Below are 18,434 nucleotides of genomic sequence, written 5' to 3'. Positions count from 1 at the left end.
TAAGGATAATTACCCTTATTAGTTTTTTTTACATAAATTATTATAAACAATCATATTTGAATTGGATAAGATTATTATAAACAATTTTTTTTCAAATGAGTATTTATTTAATATTCCTCCATACTTAATACTTGAAATAAAGACTACTTTAGAGACTAAAAATAAAAATAGTTATATTTTATAAGAATACGAAACCACAATTGTTGTATTTGCAAAGATGTAAAACATGTTACTACTAATGACAATTTCACAATAGAGATCAAAACATGTAGTGACAAACATTGCATGAATAATAAAAAAAAAATTAAAACGACTAGAAATAACATTGTTATATTTTTTCTGTAAAAAAATTGTTATATTTTTAAGTATCTTTAACATACTTTTTATTTATATTAAATTAAATTGTTTGTGAGTTGACATTTTGAAATTGAGAGTTTTTTTGAAAAGTTTTTTTTTAATTTATTATTTTAACCATTTTATTCATTGATATGTACGAAATAAAAAGAAAAGAAAAGAAAAATTTACCGTGATCCGTTATTAATGCAAGAGTTTGCATTGGGAAACTCTTACAAGCTCAAAGTTTATTTAGCAAATGACGAGAATGGCCCCAGTACAATTTGATCACGGTGTTCGGTGAAGCACCGGATAATTCCCAAAGTACGGTGACAATAATCTTGGCTTGATTTACAAGTGATCCTGCATATTTAGTCAGTGAAATGGATGATGATGAGGCACACTTTAATTTATTCCTTTGGTACAATTTTCTTAAGAAATTTTAATGGCATAATAAATATCTGCAAACAATATTAAAAGACAAAAAAAATGGTTTAAGATAGTTTGATGATCAACATCAACCCAGGTTTAACCTTTGTCCATTTTGACAACTGAAACAACAACACCATACCTGTGCCTCAATTCAATTCTCCTTGCTCCTTCCCTTCCTCACAAAGTGAATGTTATTGTTTGGATTATTTGGACTCATTTTCTGGTTCTAACACTGTCCTTGGACTTTATGTTCATTCGAGCTTTAACTCTCCATTAGGTAACCTTTTTTCCCCCTAAAACTCTGGTCTTTCACTTTCTGAATGCTATTCTTTTTGCTTTTTAACCTTTGACATAACAAAATCTTTGATGGGGTGCCTTGTCATATCTTGATTGTGTGTGTGGTCTTTGGTGGTGGTTCGTGGTTGTACCGTGAATTAACAATTTCAGCCTTTGGTGTGTGGCTTTTGGTGTTGTAATGAAACTTGTAACTCCCTCATCACTTGTTCTTTGTCCCATGTTTTCTCCAAAATTGTTTCTTAATGTATGTTGCAGAGGTAGAAGACTTTCTTTTTCTAGTCTTAATCTGACTGATACCTTAATTCTCAGAAAGGTTCAGCTATTTCCTATTGTGTTTGCTTATCCATAAAGATGATGATGGTAGTCATCTGAGTGCTCAAATGAGATGATTTTTTCTCCTTCAACTTGCAATCAAGGAGATCTTGGCTTGGACTTGCTTGAATTGATTATTATTTGTATTTTGAGTTGAATGTTTTTGGTATTCATGCTCTTGCTACTGTGGGCTTAATTGTGTTTTAGTCTTTTCCTCTGGTGAACTCTAATATAATAACTGGGAATTTGGGAGAAACAAGGTGATAACTGGGAAATATTGTTCTTTTTCTCTCTCTTTCTTCTGTTAGCAAGTATAACTATAGCATTGCAAGGGCAGTCAGATAAGATGAAGAAAAGATATATGTACATAGTGTAAAATGGCATTTGATCTGAGTCCTTTTTTATGTACACTGCATTTTTAAGAACTTAAACTGCAATAATTTCCAATTTTAATACAGATCGCCAAACAGTACTACCTGTTTAACTGCTTTTACTGAAAGTGAAATATCTTAGTTACTATAATATAATAATGTTACTTTCCATTTGCTGGTTGCGTATAAACTTTTACAGTGTAGCCAATTTGGACTCATTATTGAGATTGTTTTTCCTAACTCTTAAAATGCATTCGTTTATTTGCAATGGAATTAAAACTTCACACTGTGATTCTGAAGTCCTTATATCTAGACTTTTTTCCTTGTTGAAAATGAGCAGAAGATTATATTCGTATTTTTGAGGTATAGCTTTCCAATTATTTTTCTGCCCTTGCGCCAAGAATGACACCAGTATACTAATAGGTTAGGCACTGCATTTTGTGCCAAGCTGATGCATTATTACCTTTGAAGAAAGCCCTTCAGTTTTGGCCATGACAACTAATTCATCTCTTCCTTCTGGAGTTCATAAAGAAAAACATATTCTCTTTGAGGTAACTTTCTGAAACTATCATTCCTAGCTATGAAGGCTTAGGAAAAGTATTTTCTTCTATATCCTTAATTTTGAACTTGTGTCATGTTCAGATTGGGAACTCTGAAAGGCAGCTGTGGGCATTGATCCATTCTAAAGGCCTATTACACTCTGATGTTCAAGTCTTGTATCACAACATCAGGTCAAGTTATGAGAGAGCAATCCTCAATAATCACACTCATTCAGAACTTCAAGAAGTTGAATATTCCTTGTGGAAGCTTCACTATAAGCATATTGATGAATTTCGCAAAATAATGAAGAGAAGCTCTGGTAATGCAGAGAACAAGAAATCAGGAATGCCGAAAGATGGTGTTGTGCAGATAAACAACGACAATCATATACAGGCATTTAAGTCATTTCTTTCAGAAGCCACTGAGTTTTACCAAACTCTAATTGTAAAACTCAGAAAACATTATGGAGTCCCAGAAGAGGCTTTGTTTCATAAAAAGGGTTGTGTTTCAGCTTCTTTTGAACCAGAATCGATGCTGAAATGTCAATATTTACATCATCGCTGCTTAGTCTGCATGGGGGATCTGGCCAGGTATAAACAACATTATGAAAACCTTAATGCTCAAAAGCAAAATTGGTCAGTTTCAGCCACACACTACTTGGAAGCAACAAGGATTTGGCCAGATAGTGGAAACCCTCAAAACCAGGTAAGCTTTTGTCTTGTTTTGAAATTAGTTCTAGACCTGTTGCATAAGAAAAGATTTTTTTCCTCTACTCTCTTCCTTGCAAGCAAGTAACCTTGTTCATATGCAGTTGGCTGTATTGGCAACATATATTGGAGATGATTTTCTTGCTTTATACCACTGTGTAAGAAGCTTAGCAGTTAAAGAACCTTTTCCTGATGCCTGGGATAATCTTATCTTACTGTTGGAAAAAGTAAGATAATATTTAGGTTCTTTAATAAACTATAATCTATTTTATCCATATGTTATTATGTTTAATGTTTCTAAGCTTCACAAGCTGCCATCTCTAATGATCTTGCAGAACAGGTCATCTCATCTGGAATGTGTTTCCAGTGAAGTCTGCTTTGATTTCTTCAAACCTTCTCAAAGGATCAGCAAAGAGACTGGAACGCAACCAAATAATGATAGCTCGAATGGCAACCTGTTTGAAGGTGAAAGTAATCATTTTACGGACACAAAGTTATGGTCTCATATAGTCAGAACAGTTAGTTACCTCTTCATAACATCAAGGTATATCTTGGATTCAATTTATTTTGTTCTAGAATTTTCTTCTTGTTTTTTCTTTCCTTTTTAAGTTTGAATTTTCCCCCGTATAATCAACTTGAGTTATGCATATTCAATGCATCTTCGAATAGGATTTCATTTTGTGCATATCTTTTGAGTTAGCCATTAATAACATATCATTCTTCCATGTGTTTCTTTAGGACATAACGCATCACTGAAATTAACATATCATTCTTTCAAGTTTCAGAGTTTCATCTGTCATTTCTTTAGGACAAGGCAATATACACAAGTGTCTACCACTGTGATATGCATTTACACTCCCATACAGTTTTAGGTGCTCTTCTTATATACTAGTGTCTACACGTATTGCTGGAGGAAGTTGAAGAAACCAGTCTATTGATCACTTAATTTTTTTTAGAATAAGAAATAGACATATGATTTCATATTATGATAAATTGGTAAATTGGGAATGTTACATTAAGTCATGATAACAAAATATCCTGATATAATGCACATTAATGCATAATTTCAATTTCTACTACATGTGAAATGATGTTATTTTCCCCTTGTCTCCTGAAGCAGTTTGGAGAAATTCCCCATTGCATTGGCATCTACTATTGAAGTGTTAGATGAAATAATGGAGCTAGAAGATATAAAACTAAAGACCATGTTGGAGTCCTATGGACAAATGGATTTGGCCAGAAAGGGTCCTTTCCGAGCCTTACAAATAGTTTCTATACTCATATTTACCCTAAAGAATCTGATTGATAAGCATGAGAAAGATGAATCAAAAGACAAAAATGATTGTCAGCAACTTGTGCTGATACAGCTGGCATTAGCTGCTGCATTCATTTTCATGGGCCGTTTTGTTGAAAGATGCCAGAAGTCTAGTCCTTTGAATCATTGTCCCTTATTGCCTTCTGTACTTGTTTTCATGGAGTGGTGTGCAAGCATGCTTGATACCATTGAAGTATATGCAACTGATCAAAAGAGTGAAACAGCTATTTCTTACTTTTTTTATGTGCTTATTGAACTTCTAAATCAACTCAATGAGAATAGAAAAGAAACCAGGAAGCTTGTAGATAGTAGTACCCCACTTTGGGAAGACTATGAGTTGAGGGGCTTTGCATCTGTAGCTTTTTCTCATGTCTCACTAGATTTCTCTTGTAGATGGGAACACATCAACAACTTTGAGAGTGGCACTGAATTGCGCGCTCAGCGCATGAGTGAAGCAGCAATGAGGATTGCTAACAGATCTAATAATTTGCAAAAGTGGATTATATGTGATGAATTAGAAAGAAAATTTTACTCTGCTAGATCTGATGAAAATCACGAGAAGAAAGAAACAGGTAATGTAGAGTCCACTGACAAATGGACAAGTGGGGATGACCCTAATCAGAAAACTCGCAAAGACAATGGAGAAGATGGAAAATGTGATACAAGAGACAATCCAAGTAGTTCCAGCACTAATGGAAAACCTTCTGCTGTGGAGGAAGAAGAAGTGATTCTCTTCAGGCCTCTAGCGAGGTATAATTCTGCACCATTGTACGCACTTTTTCCCCCTCATGAGCAGATGTCATCACCAAAAGACAAGGATGATAAAGTCTTGCCTTCTGATGATTGTCTGCGCCGTACTACATCTCTGCCTATGGCACAAAATCCATTTCAAATTGATCCGTGGGGATTCCAAGGTGACATTACGAATTCAAGGATGAACAAATCGTTCCAACTGCTAGAACCTTCAATGAAGGAATCAAATGCACACACATTTTCTGAGGGTCCAATCTCTGCTGGGCATCCTTCACTCAATGCATGGGCCCTTGATACCAACAGGTTGCACCCCATTGAGGAACTAGCTTCTTCGTACTTGGCCGATCTTTCCATCGATAGAACTCAGAATGCAGTCATCAGTTCAGCAGATGAGTTTCCAAACTTCCCTTCCTCATCTGCTACATATACTGTTCCAGTTCCTTCTGCTCCACTGTTGCCAGATAATGCTCCTTGGTACACCGATGTCATTGTACAATCTACTGTGTCTGCTCCATCATTGCCAGAAAACCCATCACCGATAAATAGTTATTCAGCTTTGAGTTCTACTTATGGACCCCTTGGATATGATACTAGTTTTCCATCTTATTCCAATGGATATGCACCGCCACCAGGTAGAATAACTTCTTCAGAATGGCTGCGTTGGTACAGAGGGAATCCAACACCTGAGAGGGTCAACTATAATATGCAGCCTGCTCATTTGAATGTTCATGGAAATCATGAAAACTTCCTCCATCTTGACACCTACAGGTTCAACCAATTTGATCAATGGGGTAATCCTTCGTCTCCTAACCAGTACACATATGTGAAGCCACCAGGTCCCCCACCATTGCTGCCAGGTTATTATCCCTATGCTTTTGGTGCTGGTGAACACATAACCAATCACTTCCACAATTTTCAAAGGCCAAGCCCTTATGGGTGTGGTTCTGTGACAGAACAGAGAAATGAGCCACTGCCTCTGCTAGAGTACCTTAAGGAAAGGGAATGGAGACTCCAGCAGGACCCTAGCCTCAGAGGGCCTACATTCACGGGAAATTAAAACTCCCCTGATCTGAAAATTTAGTTTCATCATTACAAAATTGTACGCCTTACTTGCACTTTGATTCCTTACAATACAAGTATCAAATATGTATATATTTATATAATGTGTAGTGTTTTAACCATTCCATGAAAGGCTAATTTCAAAGAAAGTGGATGAAATATCTTCCATTCTACCCTTGTCTAGCTGGTTTAAGCATAATCTTCATGGTGCACAGTTTGTGCAGAAGTTACGAGGAAGCGTAAATACTTGCCCCTAGGGTACGCGATTAGTGAAAACAGGCCTTCTAATGATGATAGCTAATATAATAATTAGTAATAAAATACAAGCAGTGATTGAAAACATGAAAGAGGGTAACCAACACATATTGGACCTAAGGGATAAAGTTTTTGATTCGTTAAGGTTTCAGATTATTAATGGAATGAAAAAATAGACATGGACGGAAATTTACATAGAAATTGAGGTACAAAAGGTCGCAAGTCTTAAAAACAAATGGTAGAGCTTTGTAGTCGCAAACACTACAAATTTCCGAGTTGTCGGTATTAACAGGCATATTACATTCAAAATCAGTTTCATATAAAAACATAATCATTGCAATCCTAATGATAGCGGTAAAAATAATTCTCTGTCGTGAAGGAAACATAAACTCTTGACAATAATGACTCATTTCCATTGCAAGCATACAAACTCAAACTTTGATGAATTCAATCACACACGGTGAAAGAACAAAAGTCCCAGACCCAAAAAAGAAAAAGAAAAAAAAAGTCTTCATCGAAAGTCCTATGAAGTAAGTGTTGAAACAAAGCCAGAAACACTGACCCCACTTTCAGAACCATGTCTAACTCTTAACAAGTTTGTTCCTTTCACGCAACCGAGTTACCATTCCACCACTTCGTTTCATCTTATCAAAAACCTTCACCAACTTCACACTCCTATCTCTCTTCAGTTGTTGTTCCCACTGCCATGTTCAGTGTGGTTCTAAGCATAAATGTGGCCATTGGATCTTTCCAGATCTAACGATGATGAAGGGGTGATCATGGAACAATGTGAACCATGTCAAATTTGCTTAAACAGCACAGCACATGCCACAGTTTTCACTTACCGAGGAAGCCCACATATCCCTTTCACAGCACATAAAAAGGCAAGTTTATTCAGTGATTTAAAGATTGAGAAACCATGGATACTCAGTTTTGTGGATGCAAGGGCCTTCGACAATAGCATACAATTGCTTCACTTTCTCCTCCGCTTTCTTTGTCTTCTGTCACTCGCACGGTCAGTTTCATCAGAACTTGCTGAGTCTGAGTCTGACTCTGAACTAGCTGATCCAGAATCTGATGAATCAGAACTCCCTGACTCATCATCTGATTCAGATTCTGAAACTTGTTTCTGTTGTTGCATGATAAGACGTGGCATATTCTTCAAATACTCACGTAGGTTCTCGGTAAGACCACCAAGACCAATAGATGTAAAGAAGTTAATGCAGAACCGTGTGTTTTTTGGATTATCTTTTGGAAATATGGATTCAAAAGATTCTTGCATTGTTAGATCATTTAATCGCTCATTTAGCAGTCGGATTCCAAGATGTTCTGATAATTCCTGCAACATCATAAACCGAAATCAGCATCTTCCACATACAGAGATGCAGGCATAATTTATGCAATCTAGAAAACAACCCTGAAATCTTTGCAGGTCTCATTGTAAGAAAAGTATATTTCTAAAACTCATAATTCAAACTTGGTGAAATAATAATGCAAGTGCATAAAGAAACAAAAAGAGGAATATTTGATTTTCATTCTCAGTACCTGGAAGAGAATCTTAATAAATATACGTGAAGAAGAAGTTGTGTCCTCTTCAGTCAAGCGTATATAAGATAAAACATGCCAAGGTAGAGCATCTGTGCCAAGTAAATGAGCAAAAAACTTTGCCACATTTCGCAGTTTATTTGTTTCAAGTCGGTGAATCATTGAGTACTGCTGCACAAAACACTTTTCAAAATTTTCTTGGTGTACTTTGTTGATCATGCAGAAACGCTGCCCCAGAAGACCATAATATCGAAGATAAGTTCTCTCTTGGCTGCAACATTCCAAAAGCATAATGCACAATTCCATCTGCAACCAATTATACAAAATTGTAATTAAAAGGTAACTAGTGGAGAATGATAAATCAGATGTTGGAAATGAATGTTCAATCTGAGTAACTATGTAAAGATGCAGCCAATGGTTATAACTTACAACAGTTAGACATGATGTAAGCACTAGTTCTTTAAAAGAGCATCAAATTAGACAACAATAAAAACAAAAGAACCAAATAACCTTGCACCCAAGTCATGCCCAGTTAAATCCAAATATAAAAGATCAATAAGTGCCGAGAAACAAATTGGCAAATTAGTGATTAGTGATTATATACAAGGGAGAGATAAAGAAAAGAGCATTCATCTTTTTCAATATAATCACACCAATCATTGAACTAGATTCTAAAGTTCTTCCATATTATTAAAATATAAATTTAATGTACCCAAAAAAATTAGAATAAGTAAAAGGCAGCAGTCGATCATTCTAGCAACAGAAAAGTAACTGCTAGAAGAGATCCAAGCTCACCTCTTGACCCGGCTCTAGCTTAATTTTCAGAAGCTTATGACCAGCTTCCTCAAAATCAACACTAGACATAATTGTTAAGTATATTGTCCTTCGAAGATTAACAAGATTTGTCTCTGTTTCATCTTTTATTTGCATCTCTTCTTCATCCTCTTCATCAGAGTCATCATCTTCATCGTCATCATCTGACTCAGCATCCAAGCCTTCCTCATCATCCTCAGACTCCTCACCCAGCATTGATTTCTTCAACTCTTCATAACGCTTCTCATTCTCCAAGAAATTGGGGTCTGGCTTGAATATATCTGAAAAAACAAAATGGAAAACGAAAAAAATCAAAATGACATGAGTATTTCCACAATCAATTAAATTCGAAACAGATACAAACTTATCAATACAAAATATACCAAGGGAAATCTCTGGATCTATCTCCTCATCCAAGGAGACTTCATGAGTTATCTGATCTTCCTGCTCCACAAGATCCAGTTCAGGACGAACAGCTGGATAGCCCTATAAGACAATGCAACCATTGTAACACATTTCAATTTCAAACTATTCCTTTTAACTGATTAACAAAAGAGTTGAATTCTGTGTTATTTTGTTAATGTGCAATTTCCCCTCACAAACAATAAACAAGAAGTACCTGAAATTTCGCTTTTCTTATTGCAAATAAGCCTTCTATCAGAAACTGAACACGTTTGTCAATTTCTCCTTCATGAAGAATTCCACGAAAACGCTCAAAGATACCTGCAAAATTATAAAACTTATTTAACAAAAAATTCCAAGACTGAAATTGATCTCAAGCATCATTTGCACGTATACATAAGTGTCTTGCATTAGCATATTTCTGCAAGCATGCAGGAAAATAAACAAATATTAACCAGCAGAAGACCTGAAGCAAGTGGAGCACTTCAGTAGAGCAATAATTAGATACATAGTTTTTTTGTTTTGATAAAAATTACAGATGTTTGCTTTTGTTTGGGCATTATAATTAGATAGAAAACTTTTAATTCTCAGAATCAAACAACTAAAAAGTAGATACAAAAGTTCACATGGAGGTTTTAGTAATAAATAATAAATGATAATATTACAACTTTGATATTTTAAATAAGAATTGCTTACGCCACACTCAGTAAGGGACTCAGACTCCTATTTTAACCACTCAGCACCCAAATAAATTAATTTTTATTTCTTGCAAACCTGATATCATCTAACGCACCTTCAAGCACCTTCGGTCTTAACTCGTTTCTTTAATCTTCCCTTAAACTCTAACACAATTTCATGCAACTGGAATCTTAAAACCCTAGATTCCAGACTCCCCTCTCTTGCAGAGTAGGAGGTATAATCTTAGCTCAAATATCATTTACTTAGCTTTACCATGCTTTCCTACAGTAGTTAATACCATGAAGTAGAAAAAAGGAAAGAAAAAAAAAACGATTCCAAATGTAAAATGAAGTGTAACAGGAAACAAGAAAAAAGACAAATGGCAAAGTCATCACACAGTTGCCTTATAGTTCAAAGGGATACCCACCATGAAGGCCTTTAGGTGAGAGATCCTGCAGTATTGAACCACATTCTGTGACAAAACCAACAGCTACTTCCACACTGTCATCAGTAGGTTTCTCGAGTAAAACTGTGAGTAACTCTAGAGCAATGATCTCATGAGCTGCTTGCTGATTCACCAGATGTGCTATAAATTTGACAGCTGCTAGTAATTGAGGCTATAAATGATGAAAGACAAATGAAAAACACATCCAGAAACAAAACAAAAATAAAATCAAATTTGATGCATAAAATTGATCCAAGAAAACAAGCTACACACCACACCTTGTCATTTCGCTTATAAGCTCTCTTAAGCTGCAAAACAATCCTTCTTAGCAAAAGATCCCCCACCTCAGGAAACTTGGTATTAACAACAGCAACCAAGGCAGCAAAAACATCCGTAAATCCCGGAGATGCCATCTGAGACTTCATACACGACCGACAAAAGAGTCCCCTTCCCCTGATCAGGTTTTCCGCAAACAATTCCGGAATAATATTTTTTATATTAGTAGCATTAACCTTATTTACAAGCCCATTAATGCTCTTTCTCAGAGCATCCCACGTTAACCTTTGATATTCTACACTACTTTTATCCTGAACTTCTTTCATCATCATTGCCATCTTAAAGGGGGGAATGTAAACACCTCCACTCTTGCCCAAATTAGATACATCACCATTCAAGTTACCTCCCGGTATTGTTCCCCGTCGAGGATTTGCATCTTCAACCATTCTTCCATTTCTGTCATTTTTCTTCCCATTTTCTTCTTGCCGCCTGCTCACATCCTTCTCCCTGTGGTTCCTCTCATTGTCACCATCCTTTTCAACTCTACGCCTCCTATCCCTATCCCTACCCCTCTCTGATTTCCTAGCAAACTCCCTATCATCTTCTTCATCCGAATCATGACATGCATGGCGATCCCTCTCATTGTCTCCACCCCTTTCAACTTTCCGCTTCCTATCCCTATCTCTATCCCTTTCTGATTTCCTGGCCAGCTCCCTGTGATCCTCCTCCTTCGAATCACTATGCGGGTGGCAATCCTTAAATCTCCATCTGTCCTCCTCACCTCCACGCCATCTATCGCCATGATGCAATCTGTGACTCTCCTTCTTCCCCCGCCTTTCACCCTGGTCATTCCCTGGAAGAGAATCCCTACCACCCCAGCCATCTCCTTCATCTTCTCTCCCTCCACGCCGCAATCTCTCATCCTCTCCCTTCTCTTCCCTAACCCCTTCTTTGTTCACAATCTGACCCTCCTCCTCAGAGCTCTCAGACTCCTCCTTTCTGTCCCTACTCGTACTTTTCCTATCACCTCGGATTCCACCATTCCTCTTGGCTCCGCTTCGTTCTTCCCCCGAATGACCGTCATCACGGTGACCGGAACTCTTCTTACCATTCTCAGCACCGCGCCGCCGATACCTATACCTCTCCTCATCCTCAGATTCGCTGCCACTGCGCTTCCTCGCGTCATCCTCAGACTCGCTGCTGCTTCTTCTCGCCATACAAACCCTAATTCAATTCGACAGAAGCCAAATCCAAAATCGAAGAACACAGAGAAAGCACAAATTTCAGAGACTTCACTTCGAGCACACGATAAAAATAACTGCAGTTACAGAAAATGAGAAAAAGTCATGTATTGGATGGAAAAAAAACATGGAGCATAGAGGTTTTGGAAAAGCAATGTAAGCGAGAAAATAAAAAAGGAAGTGTGAAAGAGATGAAACGCGAAAGAGAGGAACAATGGCAGAGATGAGAGTATTAATTGATGGAAAATTCATGCCTGAGTGGTGAATCGCAGAACTACGACAGAGAATGAATGAGAAAGCCTCGGATGTGAGTTGAGTTGAGTTTAAGTTGAGAAACGGTAACGCGCACACTTCTCTTCTGGGTTGAGACTTGAGAACGAGAACGAGCTTTTCAAAGGAAAATCCAAAAAGAAAATGATAAATGACCTTTAAAATAGTTTTGAATGGCAAATGACAAAACTAAATATATTTATAGCTAACATACATGTATATATGTTTCAGCTCTTAACTTATTTTTAGGTTTTAAATTGATATTTTACGTTTTAAAGATTTCTTTAGTAGCAGGTTTGTTTGTTCATTAGTTTTAATTCCAACGACATTAAATCTGGCTAACGTAATCACGATTCCTTTAGCTCTCGTGGTGATGGGATTCCATGATTATGGAGAGGTTGATAAGGTATATGTCCAAAAAAATTATCCCATTAATGTCATTTAGGATAATTCTCTCGTGTGTAACGACATTACATACCATTGCAGTGGAGCCACTATTGACTTAATCGATTATCATGTTTAACATTATTTGGGATAAAACTAATAGATGGACAAACGTATTAAAAAAAAATCTTTAGGAAACCATTTTAGAACTTTTAAAACATAAGAAACTAATTCAAAACCAAAAATACATTAGGGGTCCAAATATATATTTTAGCCGATATTTAGTTAGTTAAAGAATTATTTTAAATTTTTTAAATAAGATAAAGTATGAAAGCAAATTTTTAAATGAGATAAAGGCTAAAATAATTTTTTTAAAAAAATATTTTTGAATAAGATAAAAGAACAAAATATCATTTAACGAAAACAAAAAGCTACTCACCGGGATTCGAATAGAGATTCAATATCTCCTTACGTTGGCTTTTTAAATATTTTTACGATATTTTAAAAAATGTTATTTTTCTTTTCAAGATTTTTTATAGAGGTGTTTTGACCTAACTTTTCCTTTTAAAGAAAAAAAAATAAGTTAGGTTGATTTTTTTAGCCACATAAATCCAAGGGCATTCACTTGTTGCATTAATTATAAAATTAAGTTCTAATCGATCTATCTATTATGTATTACATGTTTTTATTTTACAAATCTATTATCTATTACTTCTATTCAACTAAAAAAAATCTATTACTTCTATTACTATCCATTAAGAATCTTTTCCCGCCATTATTTATAGGACACATGTCAAATTCTTATTAATTTTTTTTTCTTTTAGCATTCTAGCCATTGATTGTCTTTTTCGAAGAACCTGAAAGTATTTTTTTTTTTTCACTTATGACTTTCGCACAAAGTATTCATCAACTTGAGTTGATAATTAATCTTTACAAGAAAATCAAATTAATCATTTTTATAATGAAATTTTCTCTTTGGCTTAATGAAAATATATTAATATAAAAAGGATTAAGGAGGTATAAATAACATTTTCTTCGATCCAAATTGTTCGAAGCCCAATCAATTATCTACCCAAAATATTATTTTTCCTTCTTTTTAAATCTGAAACTGAAAGGCTAAAACTGGTAGAAATGTAGAATAAGAGTTTAACGGGAAATTGAGATTTGACTCAACAGCTATAAACCCTAATCAACTAACTTCAATTTCCGTTGCAAGATGGAAAACCGGAACACAGGATCAGATGCTGGAGATGTATCTTCAGCCACAGCAGTTCTCCTTGGAGCTTTAGCTCCTGGTGTTAATGTCCGTATTTTCACTCAGCGATCTCTTCCAATTTTAACTTTTAGTATACCCTTTTTTTCGTTAAATTTTTGTGATTTTTTTTTTTTTGTTATTGTGTGTTCTGATTCAGGGTCCTACATGGATTACTTTAAAGTCCACTTTTTTATTGCTGGGTCTCTGTCTTGCTGTTATGCTGGCCTTAGCATTCTCTTCCAGTGATTCATGGTTGATTTTCCATGTTGCATTCCTTGTTCTAATTTGCCTCATCCTCTTCTTGCTTCTCAGCTGGTACTTTCATCCTTACCCATTGTAAAGTGTATTGCTTTCAAATTTAAATTGAGATTTCGTTCTTCGTTTATGCTTTCTATGCAGTTTGCATCCTTGTGGAGTCTAAAATTGATCATGTAACAACTATGCACTTATGATTTGTGAATGTGATGTGACATTCTGTTTGACCATGTTGGTTCCTAAATGACACAACTTGGATTGGAAGTGTTGTCATTGTACTAAGGAAGACCAAGTTTTATGCCCATGCATGAGTTAAGTTTTTCATTTTTATTTTTTTTATCGACAAATATTAGTTGTTAGTTTTTGTAATAGGAGGATTCGAACCTGTGATCTATCTCTCCCTCCCTTCATCCTTTACCATCAAGCCAACCTTATATCTCCTAGTTAAGCTTTTCATGTATGCATGTTTGTGTGTGTATTTTGTTTTATAAAAGTGTGTGTGTGTGTGGCACTTCACATGGCAATGCAAAATGTTGTGATGGATTTGGTGATGTTATAATTCATGAATTAGATTTAGTTTTTCATGGTGCAATGGCATGGAAAACACATAGGTGCAGATATGATTTAGTCAGCATATTGTGATTCCACAGGCCACTTTGTGTTCCCTTCATGAGGAAGATTGCAAAGAGAAGAAAAAAAAGGAAATGCATGTTGTATCATTATGGCATATGTATAAGTAAATTCTAGAAAAGCATTGGTTTTCTTTTGGCATCTAATTATGAGTGAGTTGTTGGCTAGAACTCAGAATATTCTATAGTGGTTTTCCTTTGTGTTGTAATGAGCAATAAAACTAAGGACAAAGGAGCTAAAGAAAGAGTAAAACAGCAAGAAAATTATCGTGGTTCAGGGCAATTGGAGACCCCTACATCCACACTGTAGCCGATTCTTTCTTCATTCAATGATCACAACTGCACAGCATGCAGTAGCAAGACTTCTAGGGAAGTTTACAATAGCCTCTCCTCACTTGCACTCAGTTTGTTTTTTATCACAATGAATCTAAAGAATATGTCCTCTCCTCACTTGCACTCAGAGTTTGTTTTTGATCACAATGAAACTAAATAATATGTCCTACAAGAATTACATCAGCTGAGACTTATATACACCAACTCTAGTTACAAATATAGGTATCACACAGCTAATAGGTTTACAACAGATTTCTGTTACAAGGCTAGAGCTTAGCTAACTAACTATTGTTGATCCATCTTTATAACACCTTGCAGTACTGAATGTATTTTTTTTCCTGCAGGTTTCTTACACAAACCGGTTTAGTCTCTGTTGAACATCAAATGCGTGAGATGGGCTTAGAGAACCTAAAGAGCAAATGACTTTTTTCTTATAAGATGCGTGAGATTGGGAGCATTTCCGAAGACACTGTCTTAAAATGCTTGAGAAATACTCTATGGTTGTTTTGGTTTAATGTATAATGAAGAGGATCTCAATATTCGTAGTCCAAAAACTTGTAAATCTGAAACTTCTCAATAGAAGTAATTTGGTAGATTAGATGAACTGTGTTTACCCTCAATTATATATAGTCATTTTTATCCTATGTAAGTAATGGTTTTTCTTACCTTGAATTTTCTCGTCAACTCAACATCTCATCAGTTGATATCAAAATCAAAAACCTAAAATAAGCATATAAGTTTTCAAATTTTGAGCCTTGATGAAAACAGGAAACAACCATTAAGAAAATAATGGTGGAGCAAACAGGGTTGGAAAAAAGCACCCCCTTCAGAGACACCTTAACTAACCATCATGGTTCCTTAATCGAAGGTGATGAGGAAACACTCTAATGGTGGAAGATTCACACAATCCTTCTGCAACTGAATAATTGAGTCATTGACATTGATTTAGCCAAGCGTAAATTGGACGACCATAAATACAAATTAAACAGATAGATAAAGAATATATTGAATTCAACCTGAACAAAGTAGCTTTTTGAAGAAACTGTTCACTTTCATAAAACTTTCAACAAAAATTGAACAATGTTTTTCACTTCCTTAACAGAACTATGACCAGCTGTATATCACAAACATCGACATCTAAAAATTACATTCCCTTCACAAATTTCATTACTTCCACAATTCTTCCATTGGAATCCCACGCTCCTCAGCAACCTCACGAAACTGCTTCATTTTCTGCACAGCAGCAACAGTCGCTCTGGCATTGTTGAGTGCATTATTACTCCCTAGTTGCTTTCCCAAAGCATTATCAACTCCTGCCATTTCCAGAACAATTCTCACAGACCCACCTGCAATAACCCCAGTACCGGGAGAAGCAGGTCTAAGCATCACCTTTGCCGCTCCATAATCTCCATCAGCTCTGGAAAAACAATTTACAACACAAAAATTAGTATCAGCTATCCAGAATGAGAGCAATTTATAATTTTTAACTCATGATCATTCATACATAAATAACTCATCAAACATGAGGTCAATCAATCCAGATTCCCAGATATCAGAGCCATTGACATACATACTTCTACTCTGAGTAAATGTTCCAACTCTTATCAGGAAGAAACTATGCACTTCGAGTCCTATTCAAGTTAAGGAACTTCCAGAGCAAAGTTTCTTTGGTTACAATGGGAGATAGGATTCAAGTTACTACTTCTTAAAGTGATCATAATACTATGTGTTCAATCTCAAGTCTGCTGCATTATTAAGCTTTACCTTTAGCTTTCATTGCTTGCTTGGTTAAAGTTATTATCGATCATGGCTTAAAGTCCTTCATCTTCATGGTTTTGTCCTTCAAAGACATTTCAGTGGGTAAAAAAAGAAGAGTGTTTATAAACTATCCTTGACCTCGATTTCTAAGTAGTGAGACTTTCTGGTGGGATGGATCACTATGCTACTTTATCAGGAACCTTTTGAATCTTTGGCATTCCAGAACTGTACTCAATCAAATACTCTTTCAATCACAAGTTGCCACACGCCTACATCCATCAGCTCAGTAAAAAATTCATGCTCCTTTCAGTACTTCCAGGGTCTTGCTGGTAACCAACTTAAACCAGGCAGAACCATGTCCCATATAAGACTTGTTTGGATAAACTTCTTTAGAAGTACTTCTAAGAAGAAAAAGAATGAAATGAGCTTCTTAATAGTTTATAAGCTAAAATTAGTTTATGTAGAAGCTCACTCATAGTTTCTCTAAAAGATGATTTTTAACTTATGCATAAGCTATTAGCTTATGAAGAAACTCATTTAATTTTCTTCTAAAAGTACTTCTGGATAAACTTATCCAAACCAAGCCATAGTCACTTAGAAAGTAACAATTACATATCCACATTCCACACTACTTTCCATCAATTCAATTTTCCTGTATTATTTCATCCAATAGTTAACAGCTAGTGACATGTCAAACACAGAATTACAACATCTTGGAAAAATGGAGTCTGATGTGCATATGAGGGGGTAAACACCAGGAAAACCACATAAGTGGACTTGCCACCACAATTTAGCCCAAGACCTTAAATTTTCTCATTTCTATCCAATGTGGGACTTTCCCGTTTCTATCCACCCAATGTGTAGGACTTCACCTCAAACTTACTCCAACAAGAGAATTGTCTAAGGTTGAGAATGTAAAACGTACCTATGGGGGAAAGTGGAGTACTTAGTCATGGGCACCTTGATGATGTTCCTCCTGGCATTGACGGCGGACTTCTGAACCGCGGCAATGACTTCCTTGGCCTTGCCAACTCCGACTCCCACCTGACCCTTCTTGTCGCCGACGACGACCACGGCGCGGAACCTGAGCTGTTTCCCTCCCTTGACGACCTTGGTGACCCTCCTGACCTGCACCACCCTCTCCTCGAACCCGTCCCTCACCTTCTCCTTCTTGGCGCCGGACCCGAACCCGGTCTCTTTCTTCACCTTCGCGTCCATCACGTACACGTCGTTGCCGAGGACCGAGACACCGCTGTAGCCGGGGCCGTAGAGCTCCTCGTAGGCGGCGGCGATTTCGTCCTCGGTCTCCAGAGGGCCGTCGTCGAAGGAGGGAGGCGCCACGAACCCTTCCGGGGGCTCCGGGGGATTGAATGTGATGTCGTCTTGCGGGTTGATGTTGTCGAAGAACGATGTGTCAATGTCGTCGGAGGGTTTGGATTTGAGGGTGAGGAAGAGGGGTTTGGAGGGTTGGTGTGAGGGTGGAGGGAGGAGAGAGAAGCGGCGGGAGGAGGTGGAGAAGGAGAGAGAGAGGGAGGGGGAGGAGAGAGAGTTGAGAGCGGAGGAGAGTGAAGGTGCTGCCATGGAAGGGGATGAAGGAGGGAAACTCAGGAAAAGGCTTATCCTCATCCTGAACAATACTCACTGTGTTGTGGACTGCTCAGAGAGGTAATACAGGAAGATAAAATAAAATTTGTAATAAAATAACCAATTATCATTTGCCATGTGGAAAAGGAATAGGAAAAAAGTGTTAACTGTGGACAAATTAGGATGAAAGGA

At 36.6% G+C, this 18,434-nt stretch overlaps 4 protein-coding genes across 12 annotated transcripts; 2 read left to right on the top strand and 2 right to left on the bottom strand.

Annotated features, from left to right (window-relative positions):
- Positions 1 to 633: 633 nt before the first annotated feature.
- Positions 634 to 6,294, top strand: LOC100789202 (protein SMG7L). 5 transcript variants are annotated; one of them, XM_041008195.1, is made up of 6 exons: positions 634 to 657; positions 2,169 to 2,296; positions 2,388 to 2,990; positions 3,097 to 3,219; positions 3,328 to 3,536; positions 4,110 to 6,294. In XM_041008195.1, exons 2-6 carry the CDS (start codon positions 2,237 to 2,239, stop codon positions 6,115 to 6,117), a joined length of 3,003 nt encoding a protein of 1,000 aa, XP_040864129.1. In that variant the 5' UTR covers positions 634 to 657; positions 2,169 to 2,236; the 3' UTR covers positions 6,118 to 6,294. The 5 variants fall into 5 exon arrangements, with proteins under 5 accessions (XP_040864129.1, XP_006594314.1, XP_014621120.1 ...); XM_006594251.4 differs by lacking the exon at positions 634 to 657 and adding an exon at positions 724 to 1,042 and having other exon boundaries at positions 2,174 to 2,296; XM_014765634.3 differs by lacking the exon at positions 634 to 657 and adding an exon at positions 724 to 1,042 and having other exon boundaries at positions 2,086 to 2,296.
- A 472-nt stretch (positions 6,295 to 6,766) lies between these two features.
- Positions 6,767 to 12,227, bottom strand: LOC100788669 (pre-mRNA-splicing factor CWC22 homolog). 2 transcript variants are annotated; one of them, XM_014765635.3, is made up of 8 exons: positions 12,029 to 12,227; positions 10,536 to 11,851; positions 10,240 to 10,429; positions 9,352 to 9,455; positions 9,116 to 9,218; positions 8,715 to 9,013; positions 7,920 to 8,225; positions 6,767 to 7,713 (listed from the first exon to the last, which is right to left on the bottom strand). In XM_014765635.3, the coding sequence occupies exons 2-8, from the start codon at positions 11,748 to 11,750 to the stop codon at positions 7,348 to 7,350; spliced, it is 2,583 nt and encodes an 860-aa protein (XP_014621121.1). In that variant the 5' UTR covers positions 11,751 to 11,851; positions 12,029 to 12,227; the 3' UTR covers positions 6,767 to 7,347. The 2 variants fall into 2 exon arrangements, with proteins under 2 accessions (XP_014621121.1, XP_003541530.1); XM_003541482.5 differs by having other exon boundaries at positions 10,536 to 11,757; positions 12,029 to 12,218.
- Positions 12,228 to 13,477: 1,250 nt separating this feature from the next.
- Positions 13,478 to 15,549, top strand: LOC100775323 (uncharacterized). 4 transcript variants are annotated; one of them, XM_041008193.1, is made up of 3 exons: positions 13,478 to 13,731; positions 13,841 to 13,998; positions 14,589 to 15,549. In XM_041008193.1, exons 1-3 carry the CDS (start codon positions 13,645 to 13,647, stop codon positions 14,683 to 14,685), a joined length of 342 nt encoding a protein of 113 aa, XP_040864127.1. In that variant the 5' UTR covers positions 13,478 to 13,644; the 3' UTR covers positions 14,686 to 15,549. The 4 variants fall into 4 exon arrangements, with proteins under 4 accessions (XP_040864127.1, XP_014621119.1, XP_040864128.1 ...); XM_014765633.2 differs by having other exon boundaries at positions 13,480 to 13,731; positions 14,846 to 15,549; XM_041008194.1 differs by having other exon boundaries at positions 13,482 to 13,731; positions 14,083 to 15,549.
- Positions 15,550 to 15,881: 332 nt separating this feature from the next.
- LOC100820232 (30S ribosomal protein S5) lies at positions 15,882 to 18,364 on the bottom strand. The gene is made up of 2 exons (NM_001361130.1): positions 17,584 to 18,364; positions 15,882 to 16,317 (listed from the first exon to the last, which is right to left on the bottom strand). Exons 1-2 carry the CDS (start codon positions 18,282 to 18,284, stop codon positions 16,068 to 16,070), a joined length of 951 nt encoding a protein of 316 aa, NP_001348059.1. The 5' UTR covers positions 18,285 to 18,364; the 3' UTR covers positions 15,882 to 16,067.
- Between the last annotated feature and the right edge of the window lie 70 nt (positions 18,365 to 18,434).

This window comes from Glycine max, chromosome 13 (assembly GCF_000004515.6).
Source record: "Glycine max cultivar Williams 82 chromosome 13, Glycine_max_v4.0, whole genome shotgun sequence".
In the NCBI taxonomy this organism is placed as follows: domain Eukaryota; kingdom Viridiplantae; phylum Streptophyta; class Magnoliopsida; order Fabales; family Fabaceae; genus Glycine; species Glycine max.
This window is presented reverse-complemented; position numbering and strand designations above follow the sequence as displayed.